Source organism: Pogoniulus pusillus, chromosome 5 (genome assembly GCF_015220805.1).
Source record: "Pogoniulus pusillus isolate bPogPus1 chromosome 5, bPogPus1.pri, whole genome shotgun sequence".
Classification (NCBI taxonomy): Eukaryota; Metazoa; Chordata; class Aves; order Piciformes; family Lybiidae; genus Pogoniulus; species Pogoniulus pusillus.
This window is the reverse complement of record NC_087268.1, coordinates 40,511,806-40,536,080: the sequence shown is the minus strand read 5'-3', so window position 1 is coordinate 40,536,080 and position 24,275 is coordinate 40,511,806. Positions and strand designations below refer to the sequence as shown.

At 44.4% G+C, this 24,275-nt stretch overlaps 1 protein-coding gene across 9 annotated transcripts in view; it reads left to right on the top strand.

The window, feature by feature from the left end:
- The window catches only part of MBNL2 (muscleblind like splicing regulator 2), a 135,094-nt gene extending 112,900 nt beyond the window's left edge, over positions 1–22,194 (top strand). For 7 of the 9 annotated variants that reach the window (XM_064143874.1, XM_064143868.1, XM_064143876.1 and 4 more), the window contains one exon: positions 18,748–18,848. In XM_064143874.1, the coding sequence (XP_063999944.1) occupies positions 18,748–18,762 (15 nt within the window). In that variant the 3' untranslated portion in view covers positions 18,763–18,848. Of the gene's footprint in view, positions 1–18,747 lie in introns of all 9 variants that reach the window. The other 2 variants (XM_064143875.1, XM_064143872.1) reach the window with 1 other exon arrangement.
- Positions 22,195–24,275: the final 2,081 nt, after the last annotated feature.

Below are 24,275 nucleotides of genomic sequence, written 5' to 3'. Positions count from 1 at the left end.
TTTGCACAGCAGTTTGATCACTCTGCCTTTTTCTTTTGCTTTGAGAACATGCTTGGGCTCTTCCACCTAAGAGCCATTTTCCCTCAGGTTTTGAGAGGGAAGCATGCAGATTTGCTCACCACGAGAAAGCAAAGGGCTGTGTCCCCATCACCTTTCCTTGTGCTGCTTCTGGCCAGACCTCCAAGCTACTGCAGTCTTAGTAGAAGCGCTTGCTCTTTGATTCATTCCCCTCCACCTGCCAAGGAATTACAGAGAAGCTGGTGAAAATGTTTTGCTTAGTAATGTTATACCAACAGTTTTGGTTTTATTTTCACTGCCTGGCTCCAAACTATTTAAGTATCCTATGGAAAAACAGAAGTTGGTGTGAGAGTTTATTGATAATGATTCAGGAAAAATATACTACCTCTGAAATACATCCTACTTTCTTAAAGAAACACAAACCAGTCACTTTTGTGTGTTTGGTTTGGTTTTTTTTTAAAGGCTTGTTTGCCAGCATTGTGGTGTTTGTGCTTCTAGCATTTTCCTCAGAAAAGGGCTGTTGTTTTGTGCATTCTTTTCCAAGAGCTAGCTTCTTTTAATGAAAAAAATGCTTGAGACAAGTGAGAAAGTGCAGCAGAGAAATGATGCATTTCACTGTCCTTCCCAGAACTGCGTCTAGTTCACGATGTTGTTTTCTGGTATATAGTGTAGTTTTGTGATTCCAAAGTAGTTCTAGAGGGACTTTCAGTTACAGAGAAGCTCAACCATGAGCCAGCAGTGTGCACTTGCAGCCTGGAGGGCCAGCCTCATCCTGGCTGCATCAGGAGAAGTGGTCGAGGGAGGTGATTCTCCCCCTCTACTCTGCTCTGCTGAGACCCCACCTGGAGTACTGCATCCAGTTCTGGAGCCCCTACTACAAGAGGGGTGTGGAGATGCTGGAGTGTGTCCAGAGAAGGGCCACAAGGATGCTCAGAGGGCTGGAGCACCTCTGCTATAAGGACAGACTGAAAGAGCTGGGGCTGTTCAGTCTGCAGAAGAGGAGGCTGTGAGGTGACCTTCTTGTGGCCTTCCAGGATCTGAAAGGGGACTACAAAAACGCTGGGGAGGGACTTTTTAGGCTGTTGGGGAGTGACAGGACATAGGGGAATGGAGCAAAGCTGGAGGTGGGGAGATTCAGAGTGGCCATGAGGAGGAAGTTGTTCATCATGAGAGTGGTGAGAGACTGGAATGGGTTGCCCAGGGAGGTGGTTGAGGCCCCATCCCTGAAAGTGTTTAAGGCCAGGCTGGATGAGGCTGTGGTCAGCCTGCTTTAGGGTAGGGTGTCCCTGGGCATGGCAGGGGTGTTGGAACTAGATGATCCTTGTGGTCCCTTCCAACCCTGACTGATTCTATGATTCTGTGACTTGAAGATGCCAAGGGACTATGAGAAAATGGGGGACTTTGGAGAGAGGAGTAGCTAGGGACCCTTTTGATTGTGGGAATGCAGCTGGGACAGTTCCACCGCCCCCACTCCTGAGTGCCAGAGGGGCTGACTGTGTCTGCAGCAGAATAAATACACATATGCCTACAAAAGGACCAGTAAGCAGTCTGGTTTGGTTTGGGGTTTGGGTTTTCTCAGTCAATGGGAATACTTTTACACAAGCAATTAGTGCCACTGGGGAGAACATAGGTGTGCCTTTATGCACTTTTTCATCTAACAGGATAACTTGCAGAGCTCCTCCTTTCCTGGTGCAGATTTTGTTTGTGTTGGAGCATTAGAGCTTTTTAAACTTAACAGGAGTTATACAAAAGGTCTCTGTGTTTGTTTAGTTGCATATGTCTCTGTGTGTGTATACACATATCTCCATGCTTAAATTAAAGGATAGTTTAACATGGAGATGAGTTGCAACTTGTTTAACTTCAGCCATTTGTGAGTTCAGCATCCAGCTCATCTGCTTTTCTGGAAGTCCATGTTAGGGCAAGATAAATTGCTGTGGAAGGTCCTGCCTCTTTCTCCTGCTTGTGGAAGGAGCATAGGTGTGTAAGCAAAGTTCTGTGCTGCTGCACGTGGGGGAGATGGCTTCCAACCCCAGCAGCTTTCCTCGTTAGCTTCTGTAGCATGTGCCATCACTGTCCTTTTCTTCTCACTCCTGTCTTTGAGTTATGGCTAATCTTTAAAAGCTACTGTAAAAAGCTGTGTATTTGGAAGTAGGATAAGGTAGTAGTACTTAATTCTTCTTTATAGCAGATAAATCTCTAAGTTTACTGCTTGTTTACAACTCCTAAGAATTGGTGACTAAGCTACAACTCTGAGAAAGGCCCCGTAGTAGTTCTGTGGTCCTGTTCTCAGTATTTCTTTAGTGCAAGAAACACAGAAAAAATAGGTAATTAACTTGGGTTAATAGCCCATCTAGATAAAATTTCCTTTCAGGGTCTGTGCCACACTGCTTTACACATCCATGGGATGCAGTTCCCTCTTTCCAGTGTCCTTACCGCACTACAGCCTTCAGCTCACATTTCAGCTCCTGCAGTTTCTAATAACAGGCAGGGAAAGAAAGTTGTAGCAGGGCTTAATCATTTAGCTTGCTATAATTTGGCTTAGTATTCTGGCCTGGGGAAAGATTGCTGGACTTCCTTGCGTTGAGTGTGATGATCCCAGTGTCCTTGAAGCACCAGTGGAAGGAAAAGTCAGCATCCCAAAAGTTAGAGAGTCTGAGCTGCTGGCTGAAACACTCTGACGACTCTCTTGGCTCTAGTAAATTATTCAGTGTGTGCTGTCACCTTGTGTTTTGAAACAAGAGGTACTACGTCTCCTGTCTTCAGTACATCTTTTCTCTTTGACATCAGTAGCAGCTCAAAGCAGGCAGGCAGTCATGCTTGGCCAGCAACTCGATGCAGTGTGTGTTCAGTGTATGGCACAAGGCATGTGAGAAGGTTGTGTAGGGTTAAAGACTATACTGGACATCTGTGCAGGGTGACAGCAGGTAAGAACATGTGTAAAACTGGAAGTGTTCTACTTTCCTTGACTTGACCAAGCTAGGTTTTAAAAGCAAAATCATTTTCTTGCAGTGTACTTCACAGTGAGAGAGAGTTGCTTTGCTTCAGAGCAGTGGAAACGAGATGGAGTAAAAGTGCTTTAGCAAGCCCTGTTTCACAAACCCTGATTAAAAAATTACTCAGCTGATAAAAGGGCTGGTGGTGCTGCTGTTCACTGCCTGTGGACATCTTGTGAGGGGGTGTTCCCACTTAACTCTAGCTGCCAGGCTGTGATCACAAGTGAGGGGACTTCAGTTCTGCATTGTCAGTGAAAGGCAGGTGGACTTCCAAAGATACGTGAGAAGTCTGGGAGCATGACTTGTCAGAGGTCAGATGTCTTTCTCTTTTTTCCCTCTTACCCCACTTCAAACCATTCCAGCCATTCTCATCAGAGTAGGGCTGGAAGCTAAAGCTGCTTAATTTCACTTCAGGCTTAGATCTGCAATGAACTGATGTTCAGTTGTTGTTCAGGGATACTCACAGTGTTTGCTTGGAGAATGGAACCTGCAAAATCCAAGTAGTGTGAAACGAGAGTGAGAAGCAGTGTTAGTGCCTGTGCATGGAGGGCTTGGTCCTGGCTCCCTCTAGTGCATGCATGTGGGCAGAGGTATGTCAAACATTGTATTTAAAATATGGATGCAGTAATTGTGTGCCAATGCCTACTTCAGAGATCTTCAACAAAGCTTTCAGTTACTGCTCCTGTAGCTAGTGGGCTAGCAGTACTCAAGCACCTTATCAGCTTCACTCACAGATAGTGGTAAGATTTCACAGAGGATGATCTGTCCTAGCTTTATGTGAGAGAGGTGTAAATCTGAATTCTGGGTCTGAATTTCAGTTTTGAATAATGCAAACACCTGCTTTGGGAGAGCAGAAAGCACTACTATTGGTTCATTTCTGTGTATGCATTGGTGAGTCCTACAAGGATATAAAGTTTAGGCTCAGCCTGAAATTAAGACACCTAAGTGTTGCTGTCTGAATATGGATGTCTGCATGCAAGCCAGAAGTTTAAGTGTCCATTGCAGACTGTGAGGTTTAGAAGCACAGCCAGATGAAATCTGGAGGACAGCCTGGCTTACCCTTCAGAATTCATTGAGGGCTTGATGCAGTTGCCTAAACATGTGCCTACTGACGTTTAAAATTGTCCTGAGGTAACCTTGGATGTCTAGGTTATCCAAGACATTTTGACAAGCTTGTCTGATGCAACAGAGGACCCGTAGACAAATCTGCATGCTTCTAAACTGGCAGCTGGATGACAGGCAGGAGACCTTAGCCCAAACAGTACTAAAAGCCTGGTGAGCAAATGACCTGAGCCTGCATTCATATTAAGTGATTTCTAGGCTCTGTTGCCTTCCTGGCTGTTGTATCGCCCCACTGGCTGCAGCAGGAGGTTAAGACACCAGCATTTCTCTGATTTAATGTGTCCTCAAGCTCAGTGGGTGCTTCCTTAGTTCTTGGTTATTACAGGGCAATTACAAATTCCAAATGAAAATAGACTTGCTCACATCCCTCCAGTACAGAACAGCACATGGCTTTGGTTTTTGCAGCAGTGAAAACGGGCCAAAGACTGACATTATAAAAACAGCATTATGGAGAGCAATGCTTGAAGATGTTACTTAGTGCCAACATCATTTTAATGGTTCTATGACCTTTAACCAGGAAGGAAAAGATGAAAAGGCAGATGCAGAGGCAGAGTGAAATACTCATAGGCCCTATCTGGGGAAAAAAAAACCCAACAACTTAAAAATGTGCTCAACAGGCGTGTCTCATGCTAAGGCTTGTGATTTATCCAGCACAGCTGGTTTAAATTATGCCTCGGCATTCACACTATACTGGGTGGTGGCAATTATGCAGATATTAATTATGAAATCATGCTGCAGCCTTGAGTTTTGTCAAAAATCTGTGAAAACACAGTGAAGGGAAAATAAAATACTTGCGTTCCCTTCGAGCGCCAAGAACGAAAGGACAAATATTTGCCCTGGAACTCAAAAAAATAGTTAAGATAGAATAAAATGCAAACATGCCAAATGCTTAATGGGGCTTTGAGATGCTCCACGTGGCAGCTCCCTCTGGAGGGAGGGGAGCTGAGACGTGCAGCAACAGAACACATCTCCTTGCCAAGGTGCCCACAAAGGCAGCCACTGCTCCCAAAGGAGGCAAATTCTTCTTAGATTAAAATGTCATGTGGCAACATACTCAAGTTAATGTCTCTACATAAAGCTCCTTCTTAAAATCATAGAATCAACCAGGTTGGAAGAGATCCAAGGTCATCCAGTCCAACCTATCACCCAGCCCTGTCCAATCGACTAGACCATGGCACTATATTCCCTGTGGCCCCAAGAAGGGCTTCCTCTCTAATGCACTTGTCTAACTTTGGAAGCCTTCTGGCTGACGTGAGGGCTGTCCTCAGTGCTGCTCACAAGGTTTTTTCTGTCTCAAGTTCCCTTGCTTCCTGTGGAAACCTGTTCAACTTGAAAATAAGAGTAGTAGTGCAAGGAGAAAATTAATTGAAAAGTCTTTAAGGTGGTAAGAAAGGCCTGGAACACAAACCCTATGAGGAGAGGCTGAGGGAGCTGGGGGTGTGCAGCCTGGAGAAGAGGAGGCTCAGGGGGGACCTCATTGCTGCCTACACCTACCTGAAGGGAGGTTGTAGCCAGGTGGGGGCTGGCTTAGTATTCTGGCCTGGGGAAAGGCAACCATCAACAGAACAAGGGGACACAGTCTCAAGTTGTGCCAGGGGAAGTATAGGCTGGATGTTAGGAGGAAGTTGTTGTCAGAGAGAGTGATTGGCATTGGAATGGGCTGCCCAGGGAGGTGGTGGAGTCACCATCCCTGGAGGTGTTCAAGCAAAGCCTGGCTGAGGCACTTAGTGCCATGGTCTAGTTGACTGGCTAGGGCTGGGTGCTAGGTTGGACTGGATGATCTTGGAGGTCTCTTCCAACTTGGTTGATTTTATGATTCTAAATGGCCTTTTTTGTTGGTAAAAAGCAAGCTCTTAAGAAGGAAGGTGGGAAGGGAAAGCAAATGTTATTTATATCTTTAGTACTGGTATAGAACAACATTACAAATGAGAGCCTCTGCAAAACTCCTGTTAGTCATTTGAAAAGCTTCAGTTGCAGCTCGTGTGGGAATGGCAGAACAGGTAGGAAAGCACTTCTGCTGTGAGCAATAAGCAGCTAAACAATTTTGGTCATTTGTTCTTGACTGAAATGTTCATCTGAAATTCTATGAGGTCTCAAGTTAAATATTTCTATAGGAAGGACAGTTTGAATCTGACATGAAAAGTCTGGAAAGGTTCCCTTCTCAGACACATTATCAGAGGGAGGGGTGCTTGCAGGGAGCAGGCCCTTGGCCAGAACAGTGTTCTAGCATAGATTCATAGAATATCAGGTTGGAAGAGACCTCAAGGATCATCTCGTCCAACCTTTCAGGATAAGAAAATAGTTCAAATGAGAAGTCCCAGCACCCTGTCTAGCTGGGCCTTGAAACTGTCTAACATAAGGGAATCCATCACCTCCCCTGTGAAGGTAAAAATGGAGTCTCCCTCCTCTTGACAGCCACTCTTTATGTACTTGGACATGGTTATGAGGTCTTCCCTAAGCCTTCTCAAGGCTGACCCAACCCATTTCTCTCAGCCTTCCTTCATATGACAGGTCTTCCAGTCCTCTGATCATTCTTGTGGCCCTTCTCTGGACACTCTCTGGCCTGTCTGCATCCCTCTTTGGAGCTGAGGCTGAGCATCTAGCAACCCCAAGTAGGGCACCATGCTGCTCCATGTAGGGGTACTGGTAAACCTTGGCATCTGGGATGCAGGACTGGAGATCTTGCCTTGCACCTGCAGCAGGCTAGAAAGATGAACCTAAATGATACTTTATCATGAAGAGTCATTTCTCTAGAGAAAGTATTTGAACAGTAATAGCTTCTCAGGGTAGGAAAGACAAACTTAAACCAACTTGCTGCATCTTTCATGCTACACACACAAGAATCACAACCCTTAATCAAGTTATCTTGTCTGAAGACACTGAGTTACATGTAAGTGGTGGTAACTTCCAGAATTAAACAGTTTGGAGTTCAAAGAAGAGATTTTCTAAACTTCAAGCTCAGAAAGAATCTTAAGCAGTGTCCAAAAAAAGACACTTTGAATACAAGCAGCTGAATATGAGCCAGCAGTGTGCTCAGGTGGCCAGGAAAGCCAGTGGCATCCTGGCTTGTATGATGAATGCTGGTCCAGCAGGAGTAGGGAGGTGATTGTCCCCTTGTACTCTGCTCTGGTGAGGCCACACCTTGAGTACTGAGTTCAGTCCTGGGCACCTCAGTACAAGAGAGATGTGGAGGTGCTGGACTGAGTGCAGAGGAGGGCAACAAAGCTGGTGAAGGGCCTGAAGAATAAATGTTAAGAGGAGTGACTGAGGGAGCTGGGGCTGTTTAGTTTGAAAAAGAGGAGACTGAGGGGAGACCTCATTGCTGTCTACCTCTACCTGAAAGGACATTGTGGGGAGGTTGCTGCTGGTCTCTTCTCACAGGTAAATAGTGATAGAACAAGAGGGAAGGGCCTTGAGCTGTGAATGGATAGGTTTAGACTGGACATTAGGCAAAAAAAAATCATGGAGAAAGTGGTCAGGCATTGGAATGGGCTGCAAGTGGTCAGGCACTGGAATGGGCTGCTCAGGGAGGTGGTGGAGTCCCAGGTGTGCTTAAAGCTCATCTGGATCTGGTGCTTGAGGATAAGGTGCAGAGGTGAACCTTGTAGAGTAGGGTTATAGGTTGGGCTTGGTGATCCTGAGAATCTTTTCCAACCTGAATGTTTCTGTGATTCTGTGAATTGCCTGGAAACAACTGACATTGCAAAATACATAGCAACATTTTGTCTTCTTACACTGTAAGGCAGTAGAGAAGCAAAGGCAGAAGACCACCCTGGGAAATTTAAAGGCATTCTATGTTAGGTCTCACACAAACTTTAACCAAGTCTTTACTTTTAAGAAATGACTTTTGTTCTCTAAGGTGGCAAGTTGTTTCTGTGTAGGTGCTGAAGACTTCTGGCAGGTTTGCATGCCGAGTTTTAGATCAGGTGCTCATAGACAAGATGCTAGTGGGAAGAACTGGAAAAATCTTGGTTTGGTTTGTTGTTCTCTTCTGGGGGTTGGATTTCTTTAAATTCTCCTCTCACACAGGCCTGCCCCTACAGAAGTGGCCTGAAACCTGACTGCTTCTGATAGCCTGCTAGATGGCAGTGTCACATAACAGGAGCAGTAAGCACAAGCAAACACTTAGCTTCTTTTATATAACAAAAATCGAGACGTATTTCCCTTTCCTGTTACAGACTGCTTTATCTTTTGGGTAATTGTAATTAAAAAAGAGTATTTATCTTTGATATGATAACTCCTTGGTGTTCTTGCTTTCAATTCTCCCACAAATGATACCTTGAGAAATTGAGTAAAAAATGTCTTTGGGGGCATTTATTTAATATTTAAACAGAGAGGAAGAAAAAAACCTCTGAGGTGAACTTCTTTCGTAGGCATTTTGGGGGAAACAGGTTCATACTGTGATACTGTGAATTCACTGAGCACGTACACACAGCTCATGTGAGTTTGGCTTTTTCCATCATAAAAATTTAACAGCACAGTGCAGAGCTCCAGATGTACTTGTTTGAGATTCTGTTCTGCAGAATAACTGCATCTGAACATCCTTAGCTGCTCCAGCTATTCTCCCCTGAATTAAGCAAGTATCATATTTTTATGTGAACGAGGGAAGTGATTCTCCCCCTCTACTCTGCTCTGCTGAGACCCCACCTGGAGTGCTGCATCCAGGTCTGCAGCCCCTACTACAAGAGGGATGTGTAGATGCTGGAGTGTGTCCAGAGAAGGGCCACAAGGATGCTCAGAGGGCTGGAGCACCTCTGCTATAAGGACAGACTGAAAGAGTTGGGGCTGTTCAGTCTGGAGGATGCTCCCAGGTGACCTTCTTGTGGCCTTCCAGGATCTGAAGGGGGCCTACAAAAAAGCTGGGGAGGGACTTTTTAGGCTCTCGGGCAGTGACAGGACATGGGGGGAATGGAGCAAAGCTGTTGGTGGGGAGATTCACAGTGGCTGTGAGGAGGAAGCTGTTCAGCATGAGAGTGGTGAGAGCCTGGAATGGGTTGCCCAAGGAGGTGGTTGAGGCCCCATGCCTGGAGCTGTTTAAGGCCAGGCTGGATGGGGCTGTGGCCAGCCTGATCTAGGGTAGGGTGTCCCTGGGCATGGCAGGGGTGTTGGAACTAGATGATCCTTGTGGTGCCTTCCAACCCTGACTAAGTTTATGATTCTATGATCTCAGCCTATGATTTATTGCCCATCAGACGTGCCGGTGTTTGGCTTTGAGTATGTAAGAGGCTGCCCTCCTGACTGCAGTGGAAACATCTCTTTGTTTGTTTACTTGTTTGTTGTACCTGTCGTGACTTTCAGCTTGAGGCAGAGATTTGTTAGCTTAGTGATTGACTCTGTTTTTGGCACAATATTATCTGCAGTGCCATGCAGTCGTGTGCCTGTCTGTTTCTGTGGCAGTATTCAGATAAGAAGAAAATTAAGGAAGCAGTAAGCAGTGTTGCAGTGGACCTCATTGCTGTCTACAACTACCTGAAGGGAGGTTGTAGCCAGGTGGGGTTGGTCTCTTCTGCCAGGCAACCAGCAACAGAATGAGGGGACACAGTCTCAAGTTGTGCTGAGGGAGGCCTAGGCTGGATGTTAGGAGGAAGTTCTTCACAAAGAGAGTGATTGGCATTGGAATGGGCTGCCCAGGGAGGTGGTGGAGGCACCGTCCTTGGAGGTGTTCAAGAAAAGCCTGGCTGAGGCACTTAGTGCCATGGTCTAGTTGACTGGCTAGGGCTGGGTGCTAGGTTGGACTGGATGATGTTGGAGGTCTCTTCCAACCTGGTTGATTCCATGGTTCTGTGAGCTTCTGCCTGGCCTTTCACTCCTTTGTGCTCTCAATTCCTCCTATTCTGGTGTTTCTAAAATTCAAGAAGAGAAGGGAAATGACCTGTAAGTAAGAAGTCAAAAGCAGAGATGATGGCAGTAGCTCAGTGCCTGCTGAAAGGTAAAATTGAGTGGCCATTCCAAACAGGCACTATGTGAGTGCTCCTGAAATATTACAGCAATGGTTTTCTCATTTCTGTGTTGCCTGTCTGCTGCCAGTGCAATTAGCTAAAAATAGATTTCTGATGGAATATTTTAGAGTATGTTATGATCAATTTCTAGCACTGCTTTATTTATTGCTTTGAAGAATAAATAAGCCCAGATTTCTTTCTCTATTAAAGCAACTAGTCTTGTTTCTTCAGAGTGAGTAAATACCTATTAAGTTGAGCTTAAATATTATACATCATTACTTGACTAAATTCCTACTTAAACTCATAAGCATGCTAAGGAGTTGGCAGCACAAGTGGCTTTGGACTCCCTTTCAGAACTTCATGAATATTAAATGAGAGGAATGATGCTGTGTAAATCCTTGAGCCCTTTGGGATTCTAAGCTTGCCTTGATCTTTTCTTTAGATCATCATGAAGAGCTGGATTCAGATGTGGTCTTTTTCAGCTTGATGACACCCTGTGACCAATAAGCTTGTGCCTGATACAATGAAAATGTGTCAGTAGGTGTGTCCATTTCAGCATGGACATCTCAGCGATTTCCAGAGGCATATTATCAAGATACAGGGCAGGCAGAGCTGGGCACGCTCAGATTGAGATAAGAGAGGATGGAGCAGGGCAGCAGAATTACCATGTCAGAGGATGGGCTGTGAGAAAGCCAAATAGAGCCTTGGCCCCTCAGGAAAGCCCTGATGCCCCTTATGTTAGTCATGTGGAGAGGCTGAGCTGGGGTTGTTTAGCCTGGAGAAGAGGAGGCTCAGAGATGACCTCATTGCTGTCTGCAACTACCTGAAGGGAGGCTGTAGCCAGGTGGGGTTGGTCTCTTCTGCCAGGCAACCAGCAACAGAACAAGGGGACACAGTCTCAAGTTGTGCCAGGGGAGATCTAGGTTGGATGTTAGGAGGAGGTTCTTTCCAGAGAGGGTGATTTGCCACTGGAATGGGCTGCCCAGGGAGGTGTTCAAGCAAAGCCTGGCTGAGGCACTTAGTGCCATGGTCTAGTTGACTGGCTAGGGCTGGGGGATAGGTTAGACTGGATGATCTTAGAGGTCTCTTCCACCCTGGTTGGTTCTATGATTCTATGTAGGGTCAGGCAACTAAGGAGGTCATCTGTGACCTAGACATTGCACTCTTTATATACAAGTCAGAGATCACCTTATTGATGAGCAAAGTAGACAAATGTGTTTGGGATGCATTGGGATAATGGAGAAGCAATATCATAGAAGTCCTTTTTCATACCTGAATTAAAGAGAGGTCTGCAGTTAGTGAGAAAAATTAAGCACATAGACATTAGATCATAATATGCTGGGAATGAGAATGAGGTTTTGGGCCAGCAAGAGAAAAGGAGCAGCAAAGAAAAGAAGGTAGTGGCACAGGGTGGAGCTCAGTGTGAGCTTATGAAAAGTGATGGAGTGTTTCAGCACACAAACAAATTGCTTTCAGTAGGTCACACCAACTCTGTTAGTAGTTCCTTTAGGTTTTGTTTAGGGATCCATTTATTCAGAGCTTTTTCTGTACAGTGTTTGCAGATGAATCTGTAGGAAGATGCTGGTTTGGCACTAGTTTTATAGGAGTGCAAACTGGTGACTGTACGTTTTGGAAGTGGAAAGGGAGAACTGAGTGAGGCAGACCTGATGGGTGCATGAATGTGCAAATGTGTTCAGTGGAGATGAGGAAGGGAGTCTCTTGCAGCAGTGGCAAGACCTGTGATGTAGTGCAGACACTACACCAGGAAGAGACTTCCAGTGGGGGATTCCAGCTGGTGCCAGGAGCGGTAAAAGGGGCAGGATGACATCTAAGATGGGAGAGATGAGGTGTCTGTGCTGGAGCACCTTTCTACCCTAAGTGTTGGGGAGCAAGGAGGCTGCTTTGAACACAAGCAAGAGTTAGAGCTGACTTATCTGTTAACCAGTTGAGGACAGGAGCAAATCCTAACCTTTTGAAATGTAGTGGTAGGAGGGAATTGGAAAGGTGGGGTTGGGATTGGAAAACTTGGGTTGGTGGTTTGTAGATGTACTGCTGCTGAAGTCATGGCGGGGAAAGAAGTCCATCTGTAAGGCTGTGTGAAAAAAAAGATCAAGCATAACTGATACAGTAGTGATTACTCTCAGTGAATGTTAGATTAAACCAAAAAAGAAACAACCACCTAACTTATTTTTAAGACAAAGAGCAAGCTGCATGCCACCAATGAAGATTCTAAGAGAAGAATGAGATATAAAGAGATGGGAACGTTTCCCGAAGGCATGGAGAAATAGAAATAGTCTTGGGTTTCATGGAAAAGGAAAGAAATACTTGGTGTTAGTTCTGTTTGTAGAAAGCAGGAGAAGTTATGAGACAGCCAGAAATGAGCCAGCTCTCTGAAAATATCTGTAGTTTTTAATGTATACCCTAGATATATCTGACCAGTCTGCTACTTGAGCAGAAACCATGAAAGTAGAAAATGTCACTTGTCAGGACAGATGAATCCTTCCACACAGGTGTCTACAATTTAAATACTTCAGTGTGAACTGTTTGCTGCAGACTCTTACATTTAGTGGGTAGGGGGAAAGCATCGTGAGTTCATAATCTGTCTCAGGGTGAAATAAGTTGCCTGAGGTAGACTAGGAAGGTGTAAAATAGGGTAACCAGCTGAGGCATGCATGTCCAAAATCATTGGAGATTAATTTTGCCTACTAGAATCTCCCATTACTACCTCGTTTTTAAAGTGAAAGGCTGGGTGATGTAAAATGAGGCACTGGGATGCTCAGAGGGCTGCAGCACCTCTGCTGTGAGGACAGACTGAAAGAGTTGGGGCTGTTCAGTCTGGAGAAAAGGAGGCTCCCAGGTGACCTGCTTGTGGTCTTCCAGTATCTGAAAGGGGCCTACAAAAAAACTGGGGAGGGACTTTGTAGGTTGTCAGGGAGTGGCAGGACTAGGGGGAATGGAGCAAAGCTGGAAGTTGGTGGGTTCAGACTGGACATGAGGAGGAAGTTGTTCAGCATGAGAGTGGTGAGAGCCTGGAATGGGTTGCCCAGGGAGGTGGTTGAGGCCCCATCCCTGGAAGTGTTTATGGCCAGGCTGGATGAGGCTGTGGGCAGCCTGATTTAGCATAGGGTGTCCCTGCCCATGGTAGAGGGGCTGGAACTGGCTGATCCTTGTGGTCCCTTCCAACCCTGACTGATTCTATGATGCTATGAAAATGTTAACTACACATGAGTTCATTTTTGGAGGGGTAAGTGCTTTGCAATGTGGAGGTCAAATGCCCCCTTAAAATATATCCATGTTTATAGAGCAAAGTATGATCTGGAAAAAACTATTTCAAAACTTCTGAAAGAGAAGCATGTCAGAGGTAGACTCAGAGCTGTGTTTCCCAGCAGATCTGCTGTGACAGGCCTTCAGTTGAACAAGAGTTCACGTACGCTGAATCCATGCAGAATGGTAAATTTCCTGCATGCATCGCTGTCTAATACATCTGCAACTGGAACCAGAATCTAATGCAAAGAGACTAAAGAAGCTTTGTGAGTTGTAGCTTCAAATCAGAAAATTCCAAGCCAAATAATAGTCTTGAAATTCCTTTTGTGCAGTCACAGTTGTAGGTGATGTCGTTAATTCTGTGAACAGTACCAAGTACAGCAGTGCAAGTAGTAACCTGCATGGCAGAAAACAGTTCCCAAAGGTGGACTTTGCACCTTAATTTAAAATACAGTCTCCATTTTGCTTTTGCATTCTTGAAACTGATCATAGATGCCTTTGATGAGGAAATCCCAGGCTGGCATAGAATCATAGAATCAGTCTGGGTCAGAAGGGACCACAAGGATGATCTAGTTCCAACACCCCTGCCATGCCCAGGGACACCCTACCCTAAAGCAGGCTGCCCACAGCCTCAGCCAGCCTGGCCTTAAACACCTCCATTGACAGGGCCTCAACCACCTCCCTGGGCAACTCATTCCAGGCTCTCACCACTCTCATGCTGAACAACTTCCTCCACATGGCCACTCTGCATCTCCCCACCTCCAGCTTTGCACCATTCCCCCTACTCCTGTCACTCCCTGAGAGCCTAAAAAGTCCCTCCCCAGCTTTTTGTAGGCCCCCTTCAGATACTGGAAGGCCACAAGAAGGCCACCTGGGAGCCTCCTCTTCTCCAAACTGAACAGCCCAAACTCTTTCATCAATTTGTCTTCTGCATAGCGTGGGTTGTAGTCCAGTGAGAAGCTAAAGCCATTGGCAGTAACATCTCTTTTGGCTGTCATTGCTGTGGATGACACTTCAGAACTGTTATCACCATTAAGAGCTGCCCTGGCTGAATTTCATGATGTTCTGTGTTGCACAGGGGACTTAATGTCCACTGTGATTATTCAAAGGTCCTGAAAGTAAATGTCTAAAAGAGGCAGGCTCTGATAGAAAAGAAAGTCTTGGGCATTTGGGAGCTGAAAATACCACCTCTAAAGAGCTGGAAAATTTGGAAGAGGAAAATCTTCTTGGCAGTTAGAAAGTAGTTTGCAGAAATTTAGGTGCATTCTCTGCTACTAGTTTCAATGAGTAACACTGGCACAATTTTGGTGATTTTAGACTAAAGGGTAGCCAGCCATCTGGCATGTCAAATGGGTACCAAGCAAGAGGATAATGGAGAGGGTATCCCAAGTCTCTGACTGCTGTTATTAAATCCTATGTCCCCAGACCATAAGTGCCAGACCATTCTCCTTATGCTAGAAATAGTATAGGCTGGATGTCAGGAGGAAGTTGTTGGCAGAGAGAGTGATTTCCCATTGGAATGGGCTGCCCAGGGAGGTGGTGGAGGCACTGTCCCTGGAGGTGTTGAAGAAAAGCCTGGATGAGGCACTTAGTGCCATGGTCTAGTTGACTGGCTAGGGCTGGGTGCTAGGTTGGCCTGGATGCTCTTGGAGGTCTCTTCCAACCAGGTTGATTCTGTGATTCTGTGGTAGTGTTCTTTTTAGAGCTCTGACTGCAGCAGCAACAGCAGGTATGTTCTTTGGCACATCTGTATCCACACATGTGGAACTTACCTGTACAGAGCATAGGGAAATGCTTTCCCATACTTGACCTGTAGACCGTTGTACATGGGACAATGCACACTCACTGTGTAGTCTTATTTTTCAGTCTTAATGCTTATCTATGCCATGGTTAAAGTGTCAGCACATACCAAGTTGCTGTGAAGCATAGACACAGAAGTCTCACTGCAAATACAACAAGCCACATACATGGACATTTCTTCAAACAGCAGTGAATGCAAAGGTTGGACCTATTTACAAGCAGCAAGAGAGGGTAGTCTGCAGTTGGTGTGTAGAGACGTAGCTTTGTCAGAGTGTTCTGTACAGCTGCTTCTTTTTCAGCATGCAAGTGATGGAGCAATTAGCAGCGACGCAGACTTAGCCTCCATCACAGTTTATTACTTCATTTGTAGATTAAACAGAAGAGGTTCACACTGTGTTTTCCATATAAAGTAGTTTAGCATTTTATATGCTTCTGTCAGACACAGTGGTAGAAAAGAAACGCTTGCAGAATCTGCTACGTGTGTATGTAGCAGTGGCAGAGTTGTGCTATCTGGGGCACGAACATGTAATTAAAGACTATGGATATGTTTTACACTTTGTGGTGAAGGTAGTTCTGCATCTCTGCGCTGGAAAAACTTGTTCTGATGGAGGGAGGGTTTTTTTTTTTCCCTAGGAGGACTCCTACGTGTACCAGAAATAGCCAGGGTGCAACATGCCCTAGTTACATCCCCTGCACGAGCAGCATGGTAAGGACAATGTGGTGGGAGCAAGCCAGCTCCACAGCCACTGGCAGTGGGAGAAGCATGGTGGGAGAAGCTCCAGCAGCTTCTCCTCTGCCCACAGCCACGTAAACAGGACATGCTTATGCACAAAAGGAAAGGGTTTGCATTGTCCTTGTTATTTGCTAAGTTTTGAAAGTGGGAAGAAAGGGCAGGAATAGGAATGGTGTGGTGGAAGTCCTTACCTGGAGTCTGGGCAGAGAAGGGATCCCTGCTCTTTCACACTGCCCAGGACGCCTCTGTCCTGCCTGGTACGTGGCAGGGCAAGCTGCACATGTGTTAATCAAAGCACCAGTGAGGATCATAGGATCCTACCCTTTTCCCAAGAAACAGCCTGAGATTAGGTCCTCTACATTCTTTGGGGCACATTTTGAGGAAATTGGGAGCATCAGTCTTGTGCAGCAGTTTAACCTTTAGGATATCTCAACATAAAGGGAAGTGATCTGTCTCTCTAGATAGGCAGGAGAACAGCTCTAGGAAAATGACGTTTAGCTCCTCAAAAGTTGGCAGACAGTGGAGGCAGCTGCAGTGTCTGAAGTTCTTTTTTTCTTCTTTTTAACACAGAGTAGATTTGTGTCCCATTAAATCAGACCTTAGGTTTCCTTAAATACACTTGTGTGATTATGTCTAACCCAATATAGCAAAAGCTGCTTTATTAATTACATTGACATGTTGGCTTGTAACATGCTAAAAATATCAGTGCTGATAATCTTGGTCACTTCTTATTTTCAGCTTGGCCACGTTCTGTGTGCGTACTGTCAAAGCACTGTGCTGCAGATGGGACAGGGCTATCACGGGCAGGGCTTTATTATTTCACCAAAGGCATTTCTTTGTTATTTCAAGAGGAAGCAGAAGACAGGCAATAGGCCTGCATCAGCAATGGTGTGGTCAGCAGGAGCAGGGAGGTCATTCTGCCCCTGTACTCTGCACTGGTTAGACCACACCTTGAGTCCTGTGTTCAGTTCTGGGCCCCCCAGTTTAGGAGGGACATTGAGATGCTTGAGCGTGTCCAGGGAAAGGGCAACGAGGCTGGTGAGAGGCCTTGAGCACAGCCCTATGAGGAGAGGCTGAGGGAGCTGGGATTGGTTAGCCTGGAGAAGAGGAGGCTCAGGGGTGACCTTATTGCTGTCTACAAGTACCTGAGGGGTGGTTGTGGCCAGGAGGAGGTTGCTCTCTTCTCTCAGGTGGCCAGCACCAGAACGAGAGGACACAGCCTCAGGCTGTGCCAGGGGAAATTTAGGCTGGAGGTGAGGAGAAAGTTCTTCACTGAGAGAGTCATTGGACACTGGAATGGGCTGCCCGGGGAGGTGGTGGAGTCGCCGTCCCTGGAGCTGTTCAAGGCAGGATTGGACGTGGCACTTGGTGCCATGGTCTAGCCTTGGGCTCTGTGGTAAAGGGTTGGACTTGATGATCTGTGAGGTCTCTTCCAGCCTTGGTGATACTGTGATACTGTGAAGCTAACAAACTCACAATGGGTGGAAGTTCATTAAAAAGATATGCCCTTGTTGTATGTATGATGTGTTTAGGTGCCAAGCCCTTTGGAGCATCAGGTGTTTGTACTGTGTCATTACAGTGGGGCCTCACGTGTCACCAGATTTTCAATGCTGAGGGTAATCAAAGACGACTCTTTTGGCCCGCTGGCAAATGAAGGGGGATCAGGGAGCTGGGAGTTGTGTACAGAGAGCAAGGTAGTTAAGTCTGTGAGGTGTGCTAAGATGCGACTGGGCAGTGGACTAGCACGAGCGCCTTCCACGCCGAGGCAAGCACGTTTCATGTTTGGACATTCTGTATGTCAGAGGTAGTATGTTGCTGAAGTTGTTCTCAAAACATCTATTTCCCCCCCTCCCTTTAAAATAAATATTGCATTAAGCAGCAGTCTAGTCATACAGAAGTAGGTCAAAGTGCTGTCAGGGCTGTTCTGCGTACCACCTACAAATACAGCTTAAAAATACACCGAGTGCCAAATTAAACAGGAAGAGTAGACAATGCACTCTAACTCCCTGACCTGTGCTTAAGTCTGGGGCACAGATTAGCAGAGGTGATAAAACATCACCCCGCTGGCTTTGGACATCACTTTCACCGACACCCGTTTGAGGCAGGTGATGGGAATCTGGACTGCTTTCCAGGCAGTTGCTGGGCTCATCCTGCGTTTGCCCTTCACTCTATTGGCAGTGTCAGGGTTTGTGTCTGTAAGATGGTTGCTTCACCCTGAGTTTGAGACACTGAAGCAGCAAGGTTAGAGACTAGTTAGGTGCACAGAGGTACTGTTACAATCAGGCCCCTGGACCCCTGGCATAAGGAAGTGTGACAAAACCTCTCAAACTCACTGACCTGCACATAATTTATCTTTGGTTTTAGGAAATAAGCAGCTGCTAGAAGTGCATTCAAAAGACACTTCAGCTTCTTGAAACCAGCCACCCCAGGACGTTTTTCTGCCTGTTAGTGGTCAGGGGCCGTGCCTCCACTGTTTCCCTTCTTTGTTCCTGATGTTGTGGGAACTGGAGAATTGCACCAGGCCCCGAGGCACTTTCAAGCTTCCTCAGGAGGTGCAAGACTGCTTGCCCTGCTTGCTGATAGCTGGCGTGCTGGAGGTGCACACCCCGCCTATGGCTAGACCCTTCCTTTGAGGCCTCGGTGCCAGCCCCGGTACATTGCCACATGAAACACCCCCTCTGCCTGTTGACACGCACACACGAGGAGGTGCATACGGGAGGAAGAGAGGCAGGTTTGTGAAAGCCGAGCGCCTCCCAGGCAGCGTGAGGATACGGGGTGCTGCCCCAAGCTTAGCTAGCGTAGCACCGTCTGTCTGGGCGAACTGCTCTCCTCCCCCTGGCCCCTAAAAGCACGGTCACGCTCTCCTTTCTCTTGACAGATAATCCTGAAATAACCGGCAGGAGCGGAACCGAGTGTCACGAAGCCTCCCTGAGGACGGCCAAGCACGGCTACTGTACATACTACCCCGTCTCCTCCTCTCTAGAGTTGCCACAAACTGCATGCTAAGTCAAGAATTTGTTCTTACGGACAAATCACAAACTCGAAAAAGCTAGTGCTGCTATGTCATATATGAATATTAAATATGGTATGCTTACTATACTCCAACCTAAACTAGTTAACTACCTGATACCAGCTGTGATGTTTCAAGACATAAAGGGTAACATTTAGTTTTAAAAGAGTTTTCTAAGCATAGTTTAATTCTTGGAAATACCGTCTTTTCTCCATCACTGTACCTAAGGGAAACGGTCCAGTTAAGTCTCGTGAGATTCAGTGTTCATGAATCTTTCAAGCTCAGCAATAATTAAGTTGTATTGGCTAAAAAAAAAAACCCTATCCCAGTTGCAGGTTTAATTTTCACCCGAGTTATGATTGGAGTTTTTTCTTCTTGGTTTAAAAAAAAAAAAACCAACACGAAAAGTGAATCTTGGTTTTGCTCCCTTAGGGAGTTGATTCCAAGAGACAATAGAAGCAGCCTAGTGTCCTGCACATCACCCTGCCAATCTGAATACGTTTAGCCCCAAGTCCAAAGGGAAGCACAAATTCTTTAGATGCGCATGGTTGGTGTTTGACCTGTACAGAGAAGTTGCATTTGAATCATAGCAGAATAGCAGAAGAAAATGTTTAAAATTTTGCACAGTGTGAACTTCATACCCCTTGCCATCCCCAAAAGAACAAAGTCTTGAGAATATTATTTTACAAGTATATTTATAATGTTTTTAAAAGAGACTTTGCAGAAGTGCCTAAATTTTGTCACATCAGACTTGATGAAAGCGAGCCTGATGCCAACAGTGAAATCTCACCAGAAGTGAATAATCTTTCAAACTCATAATCAGGTTACCAAAAAAGATCCAAACTGTTAAGAAGTAACTTCTAGAAGTGTAAATTGCAGCAAAAGAGGTTCTGCCTCAACACAAGGGGGAACTTCTTTACTGTAAGGGTCTCAGAGCAGTGGAACAGGCTCCCCAGAGAGGTTGTGGAGTCTCCTTCTCTGGAGACTTTCAAGGCCTGTCTGGATGTGTTTGTCTGTGATCTGTGCTAGATAGTATGGTCCTGCTCTGGCAGAGGGGTTGGACTGGATGATTTCCTTGGGTCCCTTCCAACCCCTAACATCCTGTGATCTGTGATCCTGTGAAGTGTAAAATCAAACGAGCAAACAAACAAACAAAAAAGACCAAACAAAGAGAAGAAAAGACAAAAAAGAAGGCTGTAGAGGACGAGATTTATATGATACTCTAATTTAATTAAAATTGAGTCACTGAAACTTCATAGGTGACTTTAATTTAGGCTATTAACTGAACATTAAGAATGTAGAACGAGATTCAGTTTAGTAAATCATTACTGTATTTGCATATTTTTTTTAATTGGATGATAAGATTGTAACCAGATTAGAGTGGAGAAAAAAAAAATTAGTTTGTTTTTCTTTCTTTAAAAACATATTTTATGTCACAAATGTATGAAGATATCTTTAATACAATGCTATACATGTTATATATATACATACATACATATATATGGATGAAGCAGATTTTAATGTTGTTTACCTTTTTTAAAACACTTTGTTGATTTACAAGGTAATTCTATGTGTATAATTAAAATTTTGGGTTGTTTGAATTATTATTTTTTTTTCTTTGAGATTTGTTTCAAGCACTATTGTACCAAATATTTCATACTTCACCTTTTCTATGTTGCACATCTATCACCTGAACGACATAAATTATTGTTTTAAAACACAATACAACAACAACAACGACGACGACGAAAAAGAAAGAACAATACAGCTGTTATAAATGGATATTATGTATAATTGTTTGCAGCATCAGTTTTCTATGTGGACATTATTAGTGATTGCAGTATTTTAACTTAACCTCTTCAGATTGATTGTAAACTATTCTAAACTTCGGCAGCGCTGCCTGTTCTGAACGACCGAAGGCACTAACCGTATATAATTATTGGTCTAGGAAACGTTTTTTCCAGGCTGTATCTTGTTCGTCCGATGTCTAATTGCTCTCTATTTATATATAAAGCTGGAGATTTGATCATCTGAGAGAAAAGGAAGAGAGAAAAAGAGAACTAATCACAATTTGATTGTAAAATGAACATAGTGCTTGTAACGTCGCGTTAGTTTTAATTTGTGGGAAAATAACGTATCTTAACTTGTTACTTTAGCAGTTAAGGTATCACCATTATATACTATTAAAACACTAATATTTGTAGACTTTCTCAGTCATTATAACTAGGTAGTTGACACTGCAACTTGCCTATATCTGTCAAAGTTGTTTTTATTTTTTTATAATAGTTAATTTAGGCATTTGGGTAGCTTATTGTATAATACTGAATGGTAAATTATCCATGTTGGTTAAATATTTTATGTAGATAACTCTTCCAGGCATTGTTACGTGTGTACTTTTTATGTTTCCAAATAACTGTTATTCTATGTTTTTTACAATTAATCCAATACTACTATTCTATTTTTTTTTTTCTTTGCCCATGGATGATGAAGCTTCAGAAACATCAGGTCTTTCATCCAGATAAACTGACAGGTTAAAATAAAAACGTTTAAAAAAAGGAAGAAAAAAAAAAAAGAGAAAAAAAAAAAAAAGGAAAAAAAAAAAAGGGAGAAAAATGTATTTTTAATAAGAGATCCACTTTCTGACTTTATGACTTTGTATTATTCCTGGACAACCATACAAGTTCCAAACCTACGCTTTAACAGTAAAAAAGGAGGCAATTACAAGAGATGTGCAAATATGTCTACAACAGATTCTGCATTTTATTTATTTATAAAAGTAATTTTATAGACTATTTCAAAAAAAAAAAAATTTGGGAAGATCTAAAACTATTTTTCTGTATAAATATTATTTGCCAAAACTTTGTTTATATTTAAAAGGAAAAAACAAAAAAAGGTCTAACGGAAAAAGGATTCAATTTTAAATGCTTTGTTTAATTAAAGAAAAAGCCGACAAAATAAACCCCCACACCCCCTCCCCACACCCCTGCTAAAAGAACCATGAGATGGGCCAACACAGAGACAGTGAATACTGTAGCTGGGACATGGTTTCAAGTGACACTTGAGATGTCTCAGTGTTTATTTTCTTCAGAGGATACAGCACCTCACCAAAATACCTTTCAGTTTGCCTCTCTCATCCAGCATATAATTGACGGCACGTCCAATGAGTATTTCTGTAACAGTTAAACCCCTCCAGTCACTCTTTTTCAGCATATAACTACTAGTGGTCTGTTAAATAGCCATTTGATTTCTGTTGTGACGTTAAACTCATTCACCCAATGTACAACCACTGAAATAAAAGGAAGCATTTTAAAAGGAGAGCAGAGTCGGGGAGGTCCTTTCTTGTGGTGCGGCTCTGGGAAGAGGGGTCCGAGGTGACAGAAACACCCAAAAGAAATTAACTGAAAGTGGAGGAGCTTTCTTTATTTATCCTCTTTTTCCTTTTTTTCTTTTTCTTTTCACTCTTTTCTTTCCTTTTTTCTCTTTTCTCCTTTCCCTTTCTTTCTTCCTTCCTTTCCTTTTCCCCTCTTTCCTTTTTCCTCCTTTCCTTTTTTCCCCTTTCCTTTCTTCACCTTTCCTTTTTTCCCCTTTTTTCCCCTTCTTTTTTTTCTCTTTCCTTTTTTTCCCTTTCCTTTTTTCCCCCTTTCCTTTATTTTCCCTTCCTTTTTTCCCCCTTTCCTTTTTCCCCTTTCCTTTATTTTCCCCTTTCCTTTATTTTCCCCTTTCCTTTTTTTCCCCTTTCCTTTTTTCCCTTTTTCTTTTTTCCCCCGTTTCCTTTTTTCCCTCCCTTTCCTTTTCCACCCCCCTTTCCCTTTTTTCCCCCCTTTCCCTTTTCCCCCCTTTTTTTCCCCCTTTGCTTTTTTCCCCTTTCCTTTTTTTCCCCTTTTCCTTTTTCTCTTTTACTTTTTTCTTTTACTTTTTTCTTCTTTTTCTTTTCTATTTTCCCCCCACTTTCCTTGTCTTTTCCTATTTTCCTTGTCTTTTCCTTTTTTTCCTTTATTTCCTTGTCTTTTTTCCTTTTCCCTTTCACTTTCCCCTTTGCCATTTCCCTTTTCCCATTTGCTATCCCATCCTATCCTAAACAGCACGTTCAAGTAATAAATCCTCAGGTGCAGGACGCAGGCAGATGCTACCCAAGGAAGCATATTCTCTTCTGCCGGAGGCAGCGTGCTGAGGACACATGCAGCAGCATGGCTTTAGCCCCAGTCATTTTGTGCCCTTTCTGCTTGCCTTTGCGTGCTGGGGTGCAGGCAGGCAGTGGTTATCTCAGCAGTGTGGCTTGCAGATGCCTAACCATTGGGAATTTTTTGCCAGCTCATCCTCTGCATTCTCTTTTTTTCCTGCCTGCATCTCAGAGGGCTTGTGTGCCTGAGGGCAGAGGCTGCCTGGCAAGCTAGCGACAGGACAGATTAAAACCTCTGGCTTACAGCTCTGTGGTTTCTTCACACCAACTTCGCTGCTCTGTTTTCTTTAAATGCTTTAAAGGAAGGAACCACAACTACCATAGAATCAGGAAGAGTTTGGGTCATAAATTTATAGGCATTTCATCAGCACAAGGCTGGTCTAAAAAGAGTCCAAGGTCACGACTGATGTGGAAAACTACCTGGTCAACCAGGAGATTTAGATGTACCACAACCGTACTGAGCCAGGATCTTGTTGAGAATGAGAACGTGGGACAGAGAGGAGAAACAGGGATAGCTTGCATGGACAGAGGAGGCCTAGAGCATGAGGCCTGCAAGGGCATTGTAGAGCAGAAACAGCAAACGATTCAAATTCAACTCCTAATGATTCAGAAGTGGAAACTCGGTCTGCTCACACTTTCTTAGGCTAAACAACCCCCTGAACAGCTGTCAGCTGCCAAGAAGGGTCAGGACCTGTCGACTTTTTTGTCTAAAAGCTGCTTTGTTTCATGTTGACTTTGGCACTATTTTGTCAGCAGAGAAGCACTTGTGGGAGCCACAAGCTTTCAGGAGTCACACCACACCAGCAGTCCTTGTACACTTCAGTGTATGGAGCCTATCCCCTTCAGATAACGTCAGTGTTTCCAAAATGAAGCAAGATCTTCCTGGAGAGCAGGCTTTGAAAACCTTTACTATCTCCCACACACATCCTATTGGAGGGGCTGTGGCCACAGCTTTGGTGCCAAAGGCTGCTCCCCTTAGTACCTCACCCCAAGCTGAGCACTGCAGCAATGTGTTGCTCAACATTAGCATTCTCTAGAGCACAAAAACCAGGTTCACACTCTGTTTGGCTGTGGAGCATCTCCTGCTCCACATGCTGTAGTCACAACTATAAGGCACTCTGCATGTTTTGCTTGGTTTTCAGATCAAAAGACTGAAGTAATGTGAGGGCCAGGAGGTTTTGCAGCCCACTGGAATTAATAGCGTGAAACAAAAGGG